The sequence below is a fragment of the Corythoichthys intestinalis genome, chromosome 3 (assembly GCF_030265065.1).
Source record: "Corythoichthys intestinalis isolate RoL2023-P3 chromosome 3, ASM3026506v1, whole genome shotgun sequence".
NCBI classification, from domain to species: Eukaryota; Metazoa; Chordata; class Actinopteri; order Syngnathiformes; family Syngnathidae; genus Corythoichthys; species Corythoichthys intestinalis.
Window position 1 is genome coordinate 28979204 of NC_080397.1, and position 19084 is coordinate 28998287.

Here is a 19084-nt window from a genome sequence, read left to right on the forward strand (position 1 = left end):
AACATTGGATGACTCACTTAATTTTTTTATACCAGTTTATTTATGTAAAAAGACGTATTTCTACGTAATTTGTGCTGCAAAACTGATTTTGGGAGGCAAAAAAGACATTTGTGATTTTTCTTTTTTTTCGCTTTGTTTAAAATATTTATTACCATCCTCTTTGAAAATTATCCTAAATTTTTAATTGGGACAAACGAAAACATTTTTTTTGTGTGGTTTTATCTCACCTATTTAGACAATCTCTACAATTTACCTCGATGCTCATTGGATAATGCGTATCACGTGATACGTGTATTATTTCCTGAGTAGTATAAAAATAAAAGATAGGTCTTACGTTTATCTTTTAACGTAGCCGAGGAAGATACAGGTATCCGACACAAAATTTTCTAAAAAATTGCGGACGTCATGTATGCGATTCATCTTCTGAATTACCCCTCTGAGCTCCAGGGTGACTGGCGGATTTAAAGCTTTAATTGGGATGTATTTTCATGAGTCCAGGCGCTTGCTCGCTAGCTTGTTTTCACCGGTTTTGCTTGACAAGGAAAAGACTGCACATAATCTGACAGGTAAGGTATTAGGGGGTTTAGCGAATTGTGTTTAAAAGAAACTCTCCACAGTGACGCGTTGTATACATGCTGTCACAGCCCGTATTATTTACCTTGGGTGACGCGTGCCAGACCCGTCATGTCAAATTACCTTTCTGGACCGTTTTTTTTTAGACAACTGCATATTGCGGGCGGCGCCATCTTGTGGCGGGTAAGAAGACGCGCCATTTATTTTCAACCCGGAAGTAAAAGCGCAGAGGTCGTCATGGGAAGCAAAGTCAGCTCCAAAATGGCTACTCCGGCCGCCAGAGTTATTCAGGTAACGTCTTCTTTTGACAACTAATGAATTTTAGGCTATTTTACATGTAATACGGAATGTGGTGGCGTGACCCTCATCAGCAACAATGTGTCTTTTTGGTGGAGGATACAAGGAGGGAGGTCTCTTGCGATGGCTCAAGCTGGACGTACCCTTGTTGTGTCCTTGTTTTTGGACGTAAATTATTGTGCGTTTCACCCTCACGTTGAAGATTACAGAACACGTGTGTTAAAGTACATTTTCTTCTAAATGTATAGACGTGACGGGGTCAACAGCAATAAATGACACCAGTTTGTTCTCTCCCATGTTTAAAATGTTATGAATTTAACTAGGGGTGTGACAAAATATCGAAATGGTGATATATCGTGATACTTTGTATCCTAAAAGGTTATCGATATGCTCCAGACAAGAATCGAGATATCGTTTTAAAGACGTGACGGGGTCTACAGCAATAAATGACACCAGTTTGTTCTCTCCCATGTTTAAAATGTTATGAATTTATCTAGGGGTGTGACAAAATATCGAAATGGTGATATATCGTGATACTTTGTATCCTAAAAGGTTATCGATATGCTCCAGACAAGAATCGAGATATCGTTTTAAAAAGGTGTCGCTTAAAAAAAAAAAGTTGCTACCAAAATCGTCCACCATAATAGTGTCTCTAAGTCGGCGGGATGTCACGATGACATCACCTCGCTTAGCAACGTGTCGCCATTTTGTGAAGGGGGTACGCACAGCTAAACATTCCATAGACAAACGTCTGAAATTCATATATTTCGGGTGTGTTTTGCATCTTTTTTCATAAAAACGTCTTAAACATGGCTTATTATTATCACGAGTCACTGCCGACAGACGCGAGGAGGCGATACAATTTAAAATGAGCGTTTATTGGCTTACAAAGCTGCCCTTACAAAGTCGCAGCTGGTCGCTGGATAAATAAAGGAATGGCCTGCAGTGGAGTTCGGAAACATCTACAACTACCTCATAAAGTTACCCAGTAAGTTGACCTTTATCAATTATGTGGAATATGTACTGTGTGGAACTGTGTGGAACTGAGAAAATTGGTAGTATATACGAAGTGATTATTTCTGCCGTAACCGGTAATTTGCCTCCAAGCGTTATTTGGCAGTGAACACGTCAGGGCAAAATAATATACCGATTGACTGATCAGAGCAGTTAACGGCAAAAGAAAAATAACTCTTTGCGAGTTGCCGGTTACGGTAATAATAACCACTGCCTAGACCATTGAATCCTAGCAGCTAATTGAGGCAAAAAAATAAAATAAAAATACTCACCAGTAATAAAATGTCAGCTGCAAACGTAAATGTGCTTGGATTTAGGTTCCCACAGGCGAGAATAGTCCACGGAACGGTCTTCTCTTACTGTTCCTAGATTAATTGCTTTCAGTCATTTGTTTCTCTTCCTCTCACGAGAAAGAATAAAGAACTTCAAATGCGGCTCCGAACTCTTCCTTGTGTGACAACCCGCAACACAGCAACTTTTAGTCATTCCGATGGAAAAAAGACTGCAAATAAGATGAAAGTTCAACGCGTTTATATTGCAATGCACGACAGAGCAACTGCTTGTGACTTTTCTTTAGCCCCGTTTTCAATATGGCGACGCTTTGTTGTGGCTGGTGACGTCATTAATGCCCAGATGTCCGAATGCCTCTATTCTGTCTGATTTTCAGGACATTTACAGCTCACTTGCTGTTCATTTTGGGGCATTTACAGGTCATTTCCTGTTGCGTTTGAGTCACTGCCTATTGATTCGGGTGATTCCCAGGTCACTTCCTGTTCTGTAAATTAAAAATAAACAGTGACCCATAAAATACCTTAAAATCAACAGGTAAATGACCTTAAATGGCCCAAAATTACCTCATTGCCTGGCACTGGCTGTCACTGACGGCCATCGACGTTCAATCCGTTTAAAGTGGGGGGGGGGGGGGGGTGGCAGCGAATGAACAAATGCCATCCCCCCCAGTTCAAATGGATTGGACGTCTACAAGTGATAAAATCATTCCAATTCACCGCAGAAGCTTGTTTTTCTGTTCATTAGTTGTTTGCAGAATCCTTGAATGATTTCCTGACCAATGTATCGATAATCGTTGCATCGCCATATCGTCAGATCATCGTTATCGTGAGCTTTGTATTGCAAATCGTATCGTATCGTGAGGTACAAAGAGGTTCCCACTCCTAAATTTATCACTGAATCCCTTTTTCAAAAGCAATATGAGGAAAACAAGTTAGACAGTTCTTTCTAGTGGGCAAATAATGACAAACATGTCACTTTTAAATCAAAGAACAACTGTAATTGTTCGTCTAATAAAATATGACTTCATGCTTTAGGCAGCACTGTCATTGGAAAAGCCCATTTTTATTCCATTTGATGTTTTTGCTTCTTCAGGCTGTGCGGCCACATGCACCCATGATTAAGTTTCCGAGCAGGCAAGACATGCCTAAACCAAATGGTGAGTAGCAAAGTGTGTCTTGACAAAATTTGACATGAAGTGAAAACCCTAAACGACCATTGTATGTTTAAATGAACCCGATTTGCCAAGTATTTACTTATTTTATTTTAATGATTGAACTGAAAATGAATGGAAACTCCAAATTGTACCACTTACACCAGCTAATGGTCACAAAACTCCAGCAAAGGCCTTTGGGCACTCCAGTGGGCATCAAAAGTGATCATACCTCAACCAATGCCATCCCAGGTATGTGTCACGGCAGTTAGTAGAAGAAATTGATATTGAAAATGCCTATTGGTGGCAATAGACGTCCAATCAATCAACTTTTTCGTTATGTTGTTGTTGTTTTAACCAGCACATGTAAACTACAGTTCTTGTTTTAGACCAGCTGGAGCTAGTACGAGTAATTTTAGTATGGGCTCCCTCCAGGTGTATGTAAAAGAATCACTGCCAAAGTACCTGTGGCTGCGTTCAGACTGCAGGCATATCAGATGCCAATCGGACTGCTTCTGAAATTTGATTATTAAGGTTGACTGTTTACACTATTTTTATGTGGCGTCCAAATCAGATCTAGGCCTGTTCAGATTGGGCCACATTATTGACACTTGAAAGCTTGCTGCGGCAATTTAGGCATCATCCAGCATAGTGACGTCATGGATAGTCAGAACAGTCCATGTACGTTTCAGCCATTCATTTTTCATTATCATTTTGGGCAAACGAGCCGAATTCTATTTTTTGTTTTTTATGTGTGTGAACAAAAACAGGGATGAATAGTCTCCTGTTGCCTAATTTAAAAACTGGTAATTCAATAATGGAAAACCAACCTTAATCTGTTTTTCCCAATATTAGTTTATTGAACAGAAGTCAAAAAACAAAATACACCCAGTATTTCTTTTCCACCAAGTTCGTTTTTAAAATGAGCAACGACCCTGAAGACAAGTTTTTTCTCATAACTTAATATAATGCAACTGTAGCAGGGTCTTGTCGCCCTCTGGAGAGATCCACCTTCTGACATTTTTCTCCGAAAACCCTCTTGTAGAGCCAAATTGGCTAGACAAGTGTGCAGCTATTTCATTAGATGTCAACCTATGTGTTTTCATTTTCATTCACAATTACCGTAATTTCCCGAATATAACGCGCTTTTTTTCCCCCAAATCAACTTGTAAAATCCTTGGTGCTCATTATACACGGGTACAGGGATGGAGACAGAAATGTGTATATATATATATATATATACAGTGTATATATAATATATATATATAAAGACAGATTTTTTTTTTTATTTATTATTGACACGGCCATGTTGTGTTGAAGAACACGTATATGTCGATCCGTTGCCGAACATTACGGTACATGACGTCACAGTTTTGTTTTGGTAATACTTCGCTCTAATTGGTTGAATTATTTCGTCTGTGTTAAATTCAGCTTTTTTCACTCCTCATAAAGCACAGAATTTAGTTTAACTGATTTCAGTCAACGTTTATTGCAACTCGGCAACTCGGACCATAACAAACGTAACACAACACAGACTTCCTGTGTCCGTCAACTATATCTGTCCCTCGGGAAACTCAAACCCAAATACCAAAAGTTCCTCTAGTTACAGTCTACAGCGATGCGCTTTCCGATTTCCGACTTCAGTCCTCACTTTTACTTTGCCGTATCAATCCATGGAAGAAACATTTATTCATTATGATGAAACAAGCAAGTTATACAGCAGCCTGTAAAAGATAAGTCACATCTGTTTTGTTTTCTCCTGGATTCTGGTAAGTTGGAGAAGTTGTCAAATCATATTATTACCATACATATTGTCAGTTTACGCTAATGTTTTGAGCTAGCAATGTGCTATGCTTCACCAGTCAGTAAAATGACATTTCTGTATCTGTACATGAGCTCTGTTTTCTTGTATTCTTCTATTTATTGGTGCTAAAATTAGGGTGCGCGTTATACACGGGTACAATAATTTCCCCTAGATTTTACAAGTAAATTTGGGGTGCGCATTATACATGGGTGCGCCTTATATTCGGGAAATTACGGTAAATCAGAATAGCCATCCAAAGCTATTGTTCGAAGACGTGGAGTACCCACGCTAATTATTAGCACCAGGGGTCGACAAGACCCTGGTACAGCCGCCCAATATTAATTTATAAGAACAAGAACATAGTCTTCTGGGTAATGTCTCATTGTAAAAGCAAACTTGGGAATTACCTGTTTTAATCGGGAAATGGTAGAAGATTCATTTCTAGTTTTTTGTTAACACACATAAAAACAGAATTGGGCTCGTTTTCCAAAATTAAAACCCTTAGCAAAAAGTAGAATTGCCAGTCTCGGACGAGCACTTACTCAGACATTTTATCAGACAAACTCTGATAAAAAGCTTGAAAAAATAATGAATTCAAAAGTGCAACTCTTTATCATTCAGAAACACTAAAAGAAATGAATAAAAACATTGCAGTGGTCAGTAAATGTTACTTTTATAGAGCAAGTACAGGGAAACATATGTGGAATCACTCCATTCTGAGGAAAAATATATGGAATCGTGAGAAACAACAAAGAAAATACAATCAAAACACATCTCTAGTATTTAGTAGCACCACCTCTGGCTTTTATGACAGCTTGCAGTCTCTGAGGCATGGACTTGATGAGTGACAAACAGTATTTTCCATCAATTTGGTGCCAGCTCTCTTTGATTGCAGTTGCCAGATCATCCTTGCAAGTCGGAGCCTTGCTTTCCCTGCTTTCCCCCCCAATTTCCAAGACAAGTTTTCAATAGGGTTGAGATCTGGGCTATTTGCAGGCCATGACATTGACTGGATGAGTCTTTCTCCAAGGAATGCTTTAACAGTTTTACCTTTGTGGCATGATGCATTGTCATCTTGGAAAATGACATTTTCAATTGCAGGGATGAGAAAGCTGTCAAAAATTTTAATGTAAACTTGGGCATTTATTCAAGATTTAACCACAGACATCTCCCTAGTGCCTTTGCCTGACATGCAGCTCCATATCATCATGGACTGATGGACTTTTGTAATTTTTTTTCAGGCAGTCATCTTTGTAAATCTCACTGGAACAACACCAAACAAAAGTTCCAGCATCATCACCTTGTCAAATGCAGATTGACTCTTGACTATTTTACTGCTCGGCCGCTTGTTTAAGTGCCATTGACAGCGACAAATATCAATCCGTTTCTCCCAGCTAATGAGTTTAACATGCAATTATTGAAGTTTCAATTTGGGAATGTAAAATTAAACAATTGGTAATGAAGTTTGTGAAGACCTGTATTATACTTTTCAAGGGAGCGAGCAGCCTGTAGATTTTCTCCATATTCTGATCACTATATTTTGTTTTATTCCCACTCCAGCCCAAGAAGCATTGAAAACATTACTAGTCAATGTCTCACAAGCCAACAACCCCAGCTCAGCGCCACCACAAATATCAGCGAGTCGTGTAACTTTGCCGCCCATCCCGGGCACACCTGACACTTTGGCATCTATTCAGTTAGTCCCTGCAAGGTACCGCCGGAGACCGCTGGTGATAGAGGAGATGGAATACATTCAGGTAAAGTAGCCATTTCTTGTACTAGAACAGAGCAATCCGAGTAAATGTGCGGTCTTGTTTCAGCGTGGCGGACCAGAGTGATGGAATATATTTAAACCAAGTCCTTATCCATGGAGGCCAACGTCTGGATGTCTTTTCTCTTCTTGACACAGGAAGAGGTCACAATGTAGAATAAACTATCCAACTCCTCTCATACTGTATATATGTGTATTATTCCAAATGTTAACCTTTTAAGACTCTTAAAAGGACATTTTTAATAAATGTTATTTTACATTGGAAACTTGCACCAGACTGCTGCTTTAATTTGCTTCATTTGGTTGACAGAAAATTCTTTATGCCATCGTGACTTGTATTTATCATTGTTTGTTCTAATGCTGCATTCAAGTCAATAAAGCCATATTCAATTCCATTGTGTGTACGTGAAAAGTCAATGCAATACAGGAAGACTACATTTAGCATAGATGCAGTTATTTATTGTTGCTGACATGCTCTCTATCCTAACACTGATTTACCATAAGGTGATATTGCTCACGTACCTGTGAGTATGGCACATGATATGACTTACAGATTGTCAAATGAGAGAAAAGATCAGTTTTTATATAATTTGTTATTCAGTCTACAATGAAAACTTCACCTGATGGAAAAAATGCCACAGAAACACTTATGGTCACAATACGTGAAACACTTTTTTTTTTTTTGGGGGGGGGGGGGGGGGGGGGGGGGTAGTTCCCCACATATTTGCTGTCCACTATTCAGTGCCCCCACCCCCAATCATTTGTCAGAAAACTGGTTTATTTCATTTGAGGTTCTAGATGTCACATTATGCTAGCAAAAACCTCCCAATATAGGAAAGTTACATTTTTGTGCTATTTACTGAATTTGTCATCTGCCTGCTCGGTCAGTTGCTCTGCTCCTCCAGTTCTTCAAAAGCAGGCAAGAAGTCTGCGATGGTGTCCACGACATAGTCCGGCACGAGGCTCTGATGGGCGGACACCTCGCTATTGCCGTACTGGTTGGCCTCCTCCATCTGAGACACTCCGGTGAGGGTGAGCATGGTGTCCAAGCCGCAGTTAGAGCCGAAAAGCATATCTGTCTCCAGGCGGTCGCCCACCATGAGGCACTGGGTCGGGTCCACGCCCGGGAATTGGCTGGAGATGCACTCGAACATAAAGCGGCTCGGCTTGCCAATCACCGTAGCCTTGCGGCCTGAGGCCACCTCCAGGGCTGCCATGAGGGATCCAGAACCTAGCAGGCAGACAAATGCTACTGAAGTAATGCCAGGCAACAATTGAAAACATAAACATCAGTCAGTTTAGTACAATTGTCACAAGAAAGGGCCTGCAATCTAGGATACATACGATTAGCAAGCTTTTGTTTTTCTTTTAAATCCATTATGTGTGGTAAGCTTTGGGAACCTCAAAAAATGACTCCCACAACTCCATGCTAATCTAAATGTTAGCTCAATGTTTGTGTGGAACTGTAGTTCAGGAAGAACCAAGAAAAACTGTTCTCACCACAACTAGTAAAATTCTTGAAACAGCTAATATCCCCTAGTCATTCAGATAGGAAAAATGCTTTGCTTTCTTTCAACAATAAAAAATAAATGAATCTGTGCTTTGGACCAATTAAATAGGCTTGCTGGAGTCCCCGCTTTTAACTATTACTACTACTAAAATTACTACACCTTCTAGACCAGGGATCGGGAACTCCGTTGTGTGAGCACTTTTTTTCGTAAGCGCATTGAACTCATTATGTGAGAGCAATAGTGAAGGCACGATCGGCTTTTACAAGCAGTCTCTTGAGTTGTGATTTAAATAAATCTTAAGAAAACAGCAACGAAAGCCTGACATCGTTGCTTGGGATGTCACAATCATTGCGCAATTGCACCCTCATCACCTGGAAAATAACAAATAGAAACATGGTGTGGCCCTGTGTATATTTCCTGGAAGGGGAAACCCCAACCGGGGGATGCATGAAAGTGGCCGAGACAGGTGGATCCTCTCAGGGCAACAGTTTCGTGAGGCCCGCTCTCCTGGAAGTGGCAACAATTTTGACAGGCGAAAAAGTAATGAAAGTGAAACTGATTCTGCGCCTCTGTGAATTGGGGTACCACACAGTTCACTTTCGTGGTGTAATTTTCCCCTAATCATTATTTATATGCTCTTGTTTGCTCGGCATCGAGTTGGGAGGGGCCAACGTCTGAATGAGAAGACGTGAACAGTAATAGCTTAGATATTAGCTTGCTAGCTGAGATAGTTTGAAGGGGGGAAAAAAAGGATTTATCTCATTCTGAACAGTTCGGTAAATGCACATGTTAAAGTTGAGGTGTTAGGTACCTTTAGCAAGATTAAGAACCACTCTGCTAGTGTGAAACAGCATTTATAACCAGTAGAAGCAGTCGGGCGGTCGTAGTGCATTTTGAACTTTATTTGTATTATATCCATTTTTTGTTTGTTTGTTTTGTTTTGTTTTTACAGACGAAAAATAGTTACTTGCCCTGTAAAGGGTTGAGTAAATATCTATAATCATTAGCTGCCATTAACGGCTATAGTAGGGTGACCATAAGTCCTCTTTTGCCAGGACATGTCCACTTTTCAAACCCTGTCCGGGCCGTCCGGCGGGGTTTTATAAACTCATGAAAATGTCCGGTTTTCATTATTTTTCACAGGACAAATTAGCGTGTGTTTTCGAGGTACTGTGCTGCCTGTGACGTGTTCCCAGAGAGCCTGATCAGTTGTTAACACTTTTATTACGATCAATACGTATGTAATCAAATGATCATGTACTCAAAAGAGTAATTAAGACGAAAATACCTTTATTCTACTTTGGATACAAATTTGCGCATGCGTGTGCAGTCACTGACTGGCTTTATCATCGCGTCAACTGTCAAATCTCATTCCAACAAACCCTCGTCACAACAGGAGCTCACATGCTAACGGTATGTCCACTTGCTAAACTTACTTTTCGGCAATTGTTGACTTCTGTCAGAGCCATGTTCTCGTGTGTTCTGTAAACTCCCGTTTGGTGTCCGCATCATTGTGCTGCCGATGACTGTAAACTTTTATAGCAATGTCTGATCTTGCCTCGGCTACCGGTGCTCGCTAATAGGGTAGCTGAGCTGTCAGTGAGTTAAGCCGCGCTGGGCATGATGGAAAATGTAGTTTTTAACTGCTGCGTTTTGGAAACATGCTGGTTAAATTGTTTGTCAATTTATTTCGGTTATTGTTTGCGTGCAATCTAGAACATTAAACAAGAACAACAGTTGAGTGGGAATAAAACTCTCAGCAACAATTGTCGTATAGTAATTTATAAAAATGTTTAGTTGGCACATAGCGTACTGTGTGTGTGTATTGACTGGACTAACTTTCCATTATATTATTATTATTATTATTATTATTATTATTAATAATTAGTTCACTCTTTTCTTTTTGTGTGTGTTTTAATTTTTTTTAGGAATAATACAGCCTATTGATTAACTTCTGAGAATTCAAATTTGTGTCTTTGACCGGGACGGCTCGATTAATGGAATGAACGTGTCACCGACTCACCGTCAATGGCACTAAAAGACGATCGTCGGCCAAAATAACCAAGCTTTAGCTGCACTGCAACCGGATTCAGTGTAGCACTGCAACGATTAATCGATTAATTTCAAGTATTCAATTAGAAAAAAAAAGATTCAAATTAAATTTTGCTGCTTCGGGTATTCGTTTAAATAAGGTGGTGTTGTAAAGGTTTGTTTTGAACGGGTTTGCATTTAGTTTTATTGATCTGGGTGGATACACTGCCCTCTAGTCTGCCTCATTTCACGTGGCTGAATCCAGCTGCTCCCTGTTGAGGCCAACATAAGCTGAGTTTTTGTTTGAGCTAATTTTTTAATGCATTCGTAAAGTAGTTTATAGGTATACAGTGGTACCTCGACATACAATCGCTTCGACACACTATCTTTTCGACATCCGACGTAAAATTTGACTTGCCATTTTTTTCTACGTCCGACGACATGCTCTAAATACGACGATCTATGACAGCACGGCAGTTTCTTTGTTTTCCGGCATGACGAACGCATGGCAGATTTTCTTGTGAGAGAAATCAACATGTAGATCAACATGTAGTTGAGAAAAAAGGTGATGCTTACCGTTACCATTGACATGAAGATAGATATGATAGAAAAATATGAGCGTGGGGTGCGCATCCATCATATGGCTCGCTCAACAATACAGACGTAGACGGTCTATGACGGTCCTCCTCCGTTCGCCAGTCTTCATAAGTTAAGGTGGCAATTATTATTGTGGTAACATCGCCAAAGAAATCGCCAGCTTCGTCAGGTTTCTAATCATTTATTACATCAACTTGTGCCTAGTGTCCCCCGCAGCAATTAAACAAGGTTAAAGTGAAACTAAGTCAGGCACGCGATGCGTTCAGGTACACCACGAAAACACATTCGCCACATTAGAACCAGGTTTGTTAAATTATTACAAGTGTTGTTATTATTATTGCTGTTATTATAGTATTATTCCTATTTTTATTCATAATGTATTTGTTTTGCTTTTTGTAATTAATATTTGCAATAGTAACATCAATATTTATTGAGAATTAAGTGTAGGTCTTTGGGCTGTGGAACGAATTAATGGAATTCTAGTGTTGACAGATGACCATTTCGATTTACAAACAAGCTCCTGGAATGAATTAACTTCATTCTCGCAGTCGGCATGATGTCACGATGACATCATCTCGCATAGCAACGTGTCGCCATTTTGAGATGGGGGCACGTACAAGTAAACATCCGTAGACAAATGTCTGAAATTCATATATTTCAGCTGTGTTTTGCGTCTTTTTCATAAAAACGTCTTAAACCTGACATTATTATCACAAGTCACTGCCGACAGAGGCAAGGAGGCGATACAACTTAAAATTAGCGTGTATTGGCCAGCAAATCTGCCCATACAAAGTCGCAGCTGATAGCTGGATAAACAATCCAAAGGTATTGCCTGCAGTGGAGTTCGGAAACATCTACAACTACCTCAAAGTCACCCAGTAAATTGTCCTTTATCAATTACGTGAAATATGTACTGTGTGGAACTAAGAAAACTGGTAGTATATACGGAGTGATTATTTCTGCCGTAACCGGTAATTCGCCTCCAAGCGTTATTTAGCCGAGAACACGTCACGGCTAAATAACCAATTCCCACCAGGCCAATAATATACCGATTGACCGATCAGAGCAGTTCACGGCAAAAGAAAAATAACGCTTTGCGAGTTCTCGGTTCCGGTAATAATAACCACTGCCTAGTCTATTGAATCCTAGCAGCTAATTGGGGCAGCAACAAAAAAATCGATTAAAGTTTACTCACCAGTAATAAAATGTCGGCTGCAAACGTGAATGTGCCTAGTCCACGGAACAGTCTTCTTACTGTCCCTCGATTGATTGCTTTCAGCCAATTGCTTGTCCTTTTCTTCTCACGAGGAAGAATGAAAAACTTCAAATGCGGCTCCGAACTCTTCCTTGTGTTACAACCCGCAACACGGCAACTTTTAGTCATTCCGACGGAAAAAAAAGACCGCAAATAAGACAAAAGTTCAACGCGTTTGTACAATGCACGACAGAGCAACTGCTTGTGACTCATGTTTTGCCCCCATTTCAATATGGTGACGCTTTGTTGTGGCCTGGATGTCCGTCTGCGAGAACATGAAGAGGTACCACTGTATTTAGCCGTTTTTTGTGGGAATACGTGTGTGAACCATTTAAGAACATTGTAAAAAAAAAAATTTTTTTTTTTAAGTTTGCGTTTTATAGCATTTAAGCTAGCAGACATTTGTTATGCAAGTTAGCCAATTGTTCTTTTGTTGTACATAGATACTATATACCGTTTGAGGCTCTGCTCAGGTATTTTAATTTTTTATGTTCCTTACTCGATTATTCGACCCAACTAGTTCATCGATTAATCGACTACTAAAATAATCGATAGGTGCAGCCCTAATTCAGTGTAATGCGTAAATTGGGTAAAAACGAGTTGGCAGTCGTACCTGGCAGTATCCTTCCGCTCGACAGCGGGTGCCAGGGGTCGTTGTCGGTGGCCAGAAACAAGCACTCCGGGTCCTTAAGGTAGCAAGACGCCTTGGCCAGCTTGAGGAAAGTCAGTCGGTCGTCGTGGCCCACCAGCACCGCCTTGACGTCGGCGGCCAGAGCGCAGTCGTAAATGGTGGCGCCCGGCTCGTCCGCCTCCTCCACGCAGGGGATTCCGGCCTCCCGCAGCTCGTCCCGTAGCCCGTCGCAGCCGACCACGAAAACCTGTCCTCGGAGCTTGGCCACGTCCCGCAGGTAGAGGGCCGAGCAGTAAGACGAGCTGAAGATGTGCTCCAGCGCGACGGCGGTGAAGCCTAGCCGGTAGAACTTGTGCAGGTATTTCTCGCGCGGCCTGGTCGAGTTGTTGGTGACGAACACCACGTTTTTACCCTGCTTCATGAGCGAGTTGACCACCTGGGCCGCGCCCGCCACGGCCTTCTCGCCGTGCCACAGGACTCCGTCGCAGTCGAACAAGAAGAACTCCTTGGCCTCCAGGAGAGCTCGTATCTGCGCACCGCCTATTTTTCGGCAGCCTTTGAAGCCAAAGGCGACCGCCATGGCGGCGTTATCCTCGGCCTCTTCCGTCCTTCACCTCCGAGTGCGGTGCCGTGTTAGGAGTCCGACCATTATCGTGCGCAAAAGGGGGAAACACGAGAAATCACGTTGCGGTGAGAGAGGACCTTGGCGAGGTTACGTAGCAGCACCACAGACAGGAAGACGGCTTGACGTCTGGCAACGCCCACCTGCTCAAATACTGACCAATCCAATTGCAGTGGCACTTTGACCAGTCAGGAACGTACTACAATATATATCTATCACATTTTGTGTATGAACTAGATGTGAAAATGGCGCTGACAGCCAATCGTGACGAACACATTCATAGCTAAACGACATTGTAGTCACTCTAAATTGTTCAATTTTCAACAGCTTTTCATTTTTTGGGTTTTTCATAAAAATCAGAGATGCAGTAAATTACCTGCATAATTTAAAATTATTAAATATTTGTTTTAACATCCAGACTTAATCCCAGCCACGTAAATACGGTTTGTATATAAAACAAACCCTATGAAAATCCGTCTAGATTTCAATGAGTTACAAGTATTTTAAGGGAGCAAATCACTCACCTAGGGCACGCTGCAACAGAGACTGTCTTAAGCTACATTCAAACAGAACAGGTGTTCTGACAAATTTTGCAACCCATCAAAAATTGCTACCTTGCGGTTGTGCACATGCGCGTAACGTTCAAAATGGCCGCGAATGCAGCGATTCCAAAGTAAACACTACAAACTTTCTCTAAAGAAAGGAATATTTACTTAAGTTTGGTCATGTAAAGACATGTACAAAAATTCTCAGACACATCCTACCATGTTAGCTGCACACAGCAACTGCACCCCGCGCTCTCACTGTTAATGACTTCGCCGTGTCGTTAAGTATTAATTTACGCCTATTTCGTGTTGCACATGTATGTTTATGATGTATCTAGTTTAGTTAGCACCTTTGGATAACATTGAGAGTCCAACTGAATATAAAAGAGGGCATTTTCAGCGCCACAAAAGCTTTGGGAACAAAATTTTATAAGGGAGCAAATTTTGACAGAACACCGGCCGCGTCATTTGCTTGTGGCGCGTCGGTTTCCATTAAAAGTCAATCAAAGTAAACGCGCCGATAGGAAGAACACTGTTTTAAGATCGCCGCTGGGTACTACACCAGGGCCGGATTATGGGGGGGTATGGGCCACAGGGCCAGGAGTTTTCGAGACCCCCCCCCGGATCCTACAAAAGTTTCTTTCTGCTCTTCATTTTTGCAAAGTCGTCCAGTAACTCATCAAAGTTGAGCTGTTGAACAAACTCTTATTCTATTGAAAGAAGGGAGAGTGAATTCAACAGATTTTAGCACATTTTCATCCTGAGCTCGTTTTTAATTCGAGGCAGTCTGGAGAATGACCGTTCCCCTTCACAGTTTGTTATTGGCAGGGTCAAAAATAGTCTGAGTGCTATGTAAACATTTGGGAACGTGGACTGTAAATCCAAATTTACCATGGTCTTTAGCATTGTATTTGGACACTTTTGTTCCTCTGAAATGAATGATTTGTACTGAACAAGTTCATCTGCCAAGCTCATGGTCAGATCAGTGGGATACGCTGCAGCAAGAGATTTGGCCCTTAAAGTGAGCTCACTGTTGGACATATTATTAGTCATGAAAAGAACATGAAAAAAGATTGGTCAAGTGTGTGTATACAGTTAACCGATGGTTAAGACAGGACACAAGTTTGTCAATTAGAACATTGAACGTTTCAATCCGAAACTTCTCTTTTCTAAATTCTAAATTCAACACCTGGCTCTGCACTCTGCCATACATTTGCACTTCTTTGTAAGGAGGTCTTGTCTGTAGTCTTTGGAGACAGAATCAGTAGCATTTAAAGCTGACCATTCAAAAAAGGCAAAATTGTCTGTCTGTGCTGCCACAAAGTCATGAAGTGAAAGGAGAAGCTGCGCAGCTATGTGGATGTCAAAGTCATGTTTCTGCAACTGCAGGTTCGTGGCTTGGAACCGCTGCAGTATTGTATCCCAAAAGTGGGCCATGAAAGCAATCTCTAAGATGTCCAGCTTGCCACAGAGTGTGGAGGCCTCACTCCTAGTTTCACATTTCTTCTGTGAATCTTTGGAAATATTGTTCAATCTCTCAGTTGTGCATAATATTTCCAAAGAGCCTTTGTTGATTCAGCTCTTGAACTCCAGTGCGTTCCTGACAAAGATTTCAGGGTGAGTTTCACATCTGTATCACAGAACACCTTTCCTGTCCCAAATCACACACTGCCATTTCCCCCCCAGGCCCCTGGACCCTTGGGCCCCTGGGCGCCGGCCCCACTGTTCCGGTCCGTAATACGGCCATGACTAACGCCGCCTCTCCGACTTTTCGCATCTAGTTGTAACCAGGTATATGTCATATCTAAAATGACATCGTTCAGGACGAAATACTGTAAATCACTATTATGTGCATTTTGACACAGTTATTCCCATTTGATAGACCACCATAACACAGTTTAGAAGTGGTCCTTAACTACATAATAGGCATGTACTGGTATGAGATTCTAACGGTATGATAACCTTAAGCCAAAATTTCACGGTATCACGATATTGCAATTAATGCTCTAAAATGTGTTACTTTAAGATATCTGGGTTAAAAACAAAACTAAACTTTTTTTCCATTGAACAAGAGCCTAAACCCACAGCCCCAGCTCAACATAATTACCATCAGAACAGAAATAATTGAATTATTTTCCATAAAAGCATGTGTGTATGACTCGTATTATGTTTACATTATACTCACACTCTCTTTGTCAACACAGACAGTTGCCAGAGAGAAAGAAACACCTCGTTTTACCACCGCTAAACACACACTGGAGTTAACTCTCGTAACTGGTGGGAAACATTCATGACAGTGTTTACTAACCTTTAATCCTGTATAAATGCGAGATCATATTGGAGGTATTGCCTCCTCGGCAGTCACCATCCGCAAACATGTTTTACATGTCGGTTGGCCCTACTCCTCTAAGCCGGGGCCGCCTGTAACATTTCTGTAGCCGAAGTATTCCCATACCAGCGATGGGGGGAAAAGTTCAGGAGTTTCACCTCCTCCAGCCATCGTGTAGCACAGCTGACACACTGACACTGAGCAACAACCGGTGGGGGAGGGTTGAACCTTGCAGTTACAAGTGAGGGATTTCTCCCAGCATTTTTGGGACATAAAAAATAGCTAATACCTTAGGGGATGGCATGACGGAAAAATTTTGCGGTTTTGAAACGCTGATGTTTTCATACAACGGTATACCTTGAAATCGGTAATCGGCACATGTCTATTACATAATAAATCAGATTTTGAGCAATTTTTATTTTGATTGGATTTTGTTGGAAAATTTCATTTGGATACAATAGTAGCTGGTGTCAAACTCAAGGCCTGTCAAATGATTTTATGTGGCCCAAATAGGCAAACCGTGCATTAACTTGGTGTTTCTCACTAAATACAGTATTGTGATGTGACGTTGCAAGTATTTTCTTGTCGCAAACCCTCCTTTTAAAATCAAAGTAGTTGTTCAATATGAAGTTTTTACTTGTTTCTAATAAAAAAAATATCAGCATGGTTAAATTTGCTATTAAGAGTTTGTCACTTTTTTTTTCACTCATGCCTGCCAAGCGTAACTGCCTGAGCTCATGCATGGCGCGCATGTTTGTACGAGCACAAACACAAAGCAACGAGTGTTTGGCCCATCAATCGGCGACAAAAATGTAAAAACGGCAAACGTGTTTGTTTACTGTTAGTAGCAAGTCTTAAGTGTGTTAGAAAAGTGTTATTGCCGAGCAGAGACTATGAGTGGAGGCTTAAATATACACACCCACATTTTATATATATATATAAATACATATATTAGGGCTGTCAAAATTATCGCGTTAACGGGCGGTAATTAATTTTTTAAATTAATTTAAAATATTTGACGCAATTAACGCACATGCCCTGCTCAAACAGATTAAAATGACAACAGTGTAATGTCCTCCGCTTGTTATTTGTTTTTTGGTGTTGGCACCCTCTGCTGGCGCTTGGGCCCAAATGATTTTATGGGATTCAGCACAATGAGTGAGCTACTCGTTTATTTTTTGATTGAAAATTTTACAAATTTTAATAAAACGAAAACATTTAGAGGGGTTTTAATATAAAATTTCTATAACTTGTACTAACATTATGTTTTAAGAACTAGAAGTCTTTCCATCCATGGATCGCTTTAAGAGAATTTTAATAATGTTAATGCCATCTTGTTGATTTACTGTCATAATAAACAAATACAGTACTTATGTACCGTATGTTGAATGTATACTGTATATCCTTCTTTTGTCTTTTCTTTCCATTCCAACAATAATTTACAGAAAAATATGGCATATTTTATAGATGGTTTGAATTGCGATTAATTACGATTAATTCATTTTTAAGCTGTAATTAACTGGATTAAAAATTGTAATCGTTTGACAGCCCTAAGAACTCTTGTGTTTGATAGAACAATATGTCTATATGGCCATAGCAGTTTCATGGCGCTTTAAGCCCCCGAACAATTTTTAATTTGTCCGTTTTACCCTGGAGACCCCCGTTTACAGACACAGAGCAACCGCCTTTGTTTCAACCCAGCCACAAAAAGAAGGTAAGTAATTATATTGATTATTCGACATGTCTATTACTTTTAGCTTAGAATCATTAATTGATTTCTAATATTTAGTTTTTTAAAAAAAACAACAAAAAACAACAACAACAAAAAACGACTTTATAAAATTATTCACTCGCATATCTTAAACCTTTAAACAAATTACGTCTCAATGAAAAAAATAGTGTCTGTAAATAGGTCACGGATATCTACCTCATAACTTTTGCTTAATTGTTTTTTTTTGTTGTTGTTGTTGTTACTGACGCATTGTCCCCGATATTTTAGATCATAAATTATCCATCCAAAGAAAAATTGAGGGGGGAAAAAAAACGTTTAAAAGGGTAAATATATGAAAAAGAAAATCTCGACCACTCATTGATGTCTGCGACTTCTGCATTGCGACCCTTGTTATATTACCGTGTTTCATAAAATCCCAAAAAGTCCGGTTGTGGCCATTCGCAGCTGTGTCTTGACATTCGTTGAGACATGCTACACAGAGTTTTTAGATCAAAACAACTCGATTTTGTCACATAATGCATTTTCTTCTTCTCATGCCTGCATGTGACCAGTAATTTTCCAGATTTAATCAATAAACTGATAAACTTGTTTTTTTGTCCGGTTGTTTTTTTTTTTTTTTTTTTATCTTTTTTTAATCATTCTTATTCTAGATTTTTTTCTGGTTGTTGTTGTTATTACTGACATTTTTTTTCTCCACACTTAAGCCCAGTTGTGGGTGATAACCCATGATTGAGCTGTTCAATACTGTATTAGTTATATGATGAACATGATTGTATATGTAAATAATTACTTTGTGAGTCAATTTACACCAATTTTAAAATTTCAGGTGGTCGCTTTTATAAAAACAAGTTCAAATGAACTATGACCACCCAGTGACCCAAATAAGATATGACACAATACTGCCATCTTTTGAATGACTGGAATAACTACA

The 19084-nt window shown here is 40.2% G+C and overlaps 2 protein-coding genes across 2 annotated transcripts; one reads left to right on the plus strand and one right to left on the minus strand.

Annotated features, from left to right (window-relative positions):
- Positions 1-305: 305 nt before the first annotated feature.
- Positions 306-7297, plus strand: kgd4 (alpha-ketoglutarate dehydrogenase subunit 4). Its single transcript, XM_057832645.1, has 5 exons — positions 306-566; positions 720-864; positions 3268-3331; positions 6690-6886; positions 6950-7297. Exons 2-5 carry the CDS (start codon positions 811-813, stop codon positions 6965-6967), a joined length of 333 nt encoding a protein of 110 aa, XP_057688628.1. The 5' UTR covers positions 306-566; positions 720-810; the 3' UTR covers positions 6968-7297.
- Positions 7298-7587: 290 nt separating this feature from the next.
- pdxp (pyridoxal (pyridoxine, vitamin B6) phosphatase) lies at positions 7588-13737 on the minus strand. Its single transcript, XM_057832644.1, has 2 exons — positions 12908-13737; positions 7588-8131 (listed from the first exon to the last, which is right to left on the minus strand). The coding sequence occupies exons 1-2, from the start codon at positions 13503-13505 to the stop codon at positions 7785-7787; spliced, it is 945 nt and encodes a 314-aa protein (XP_057688627.1). The 5' UTR covers positions 13506-13737; the 3' UTR covers positions 7588-7784.
- Between the last annotated feature and the right edge of the window lie 5347 nt (positions 13738-19084).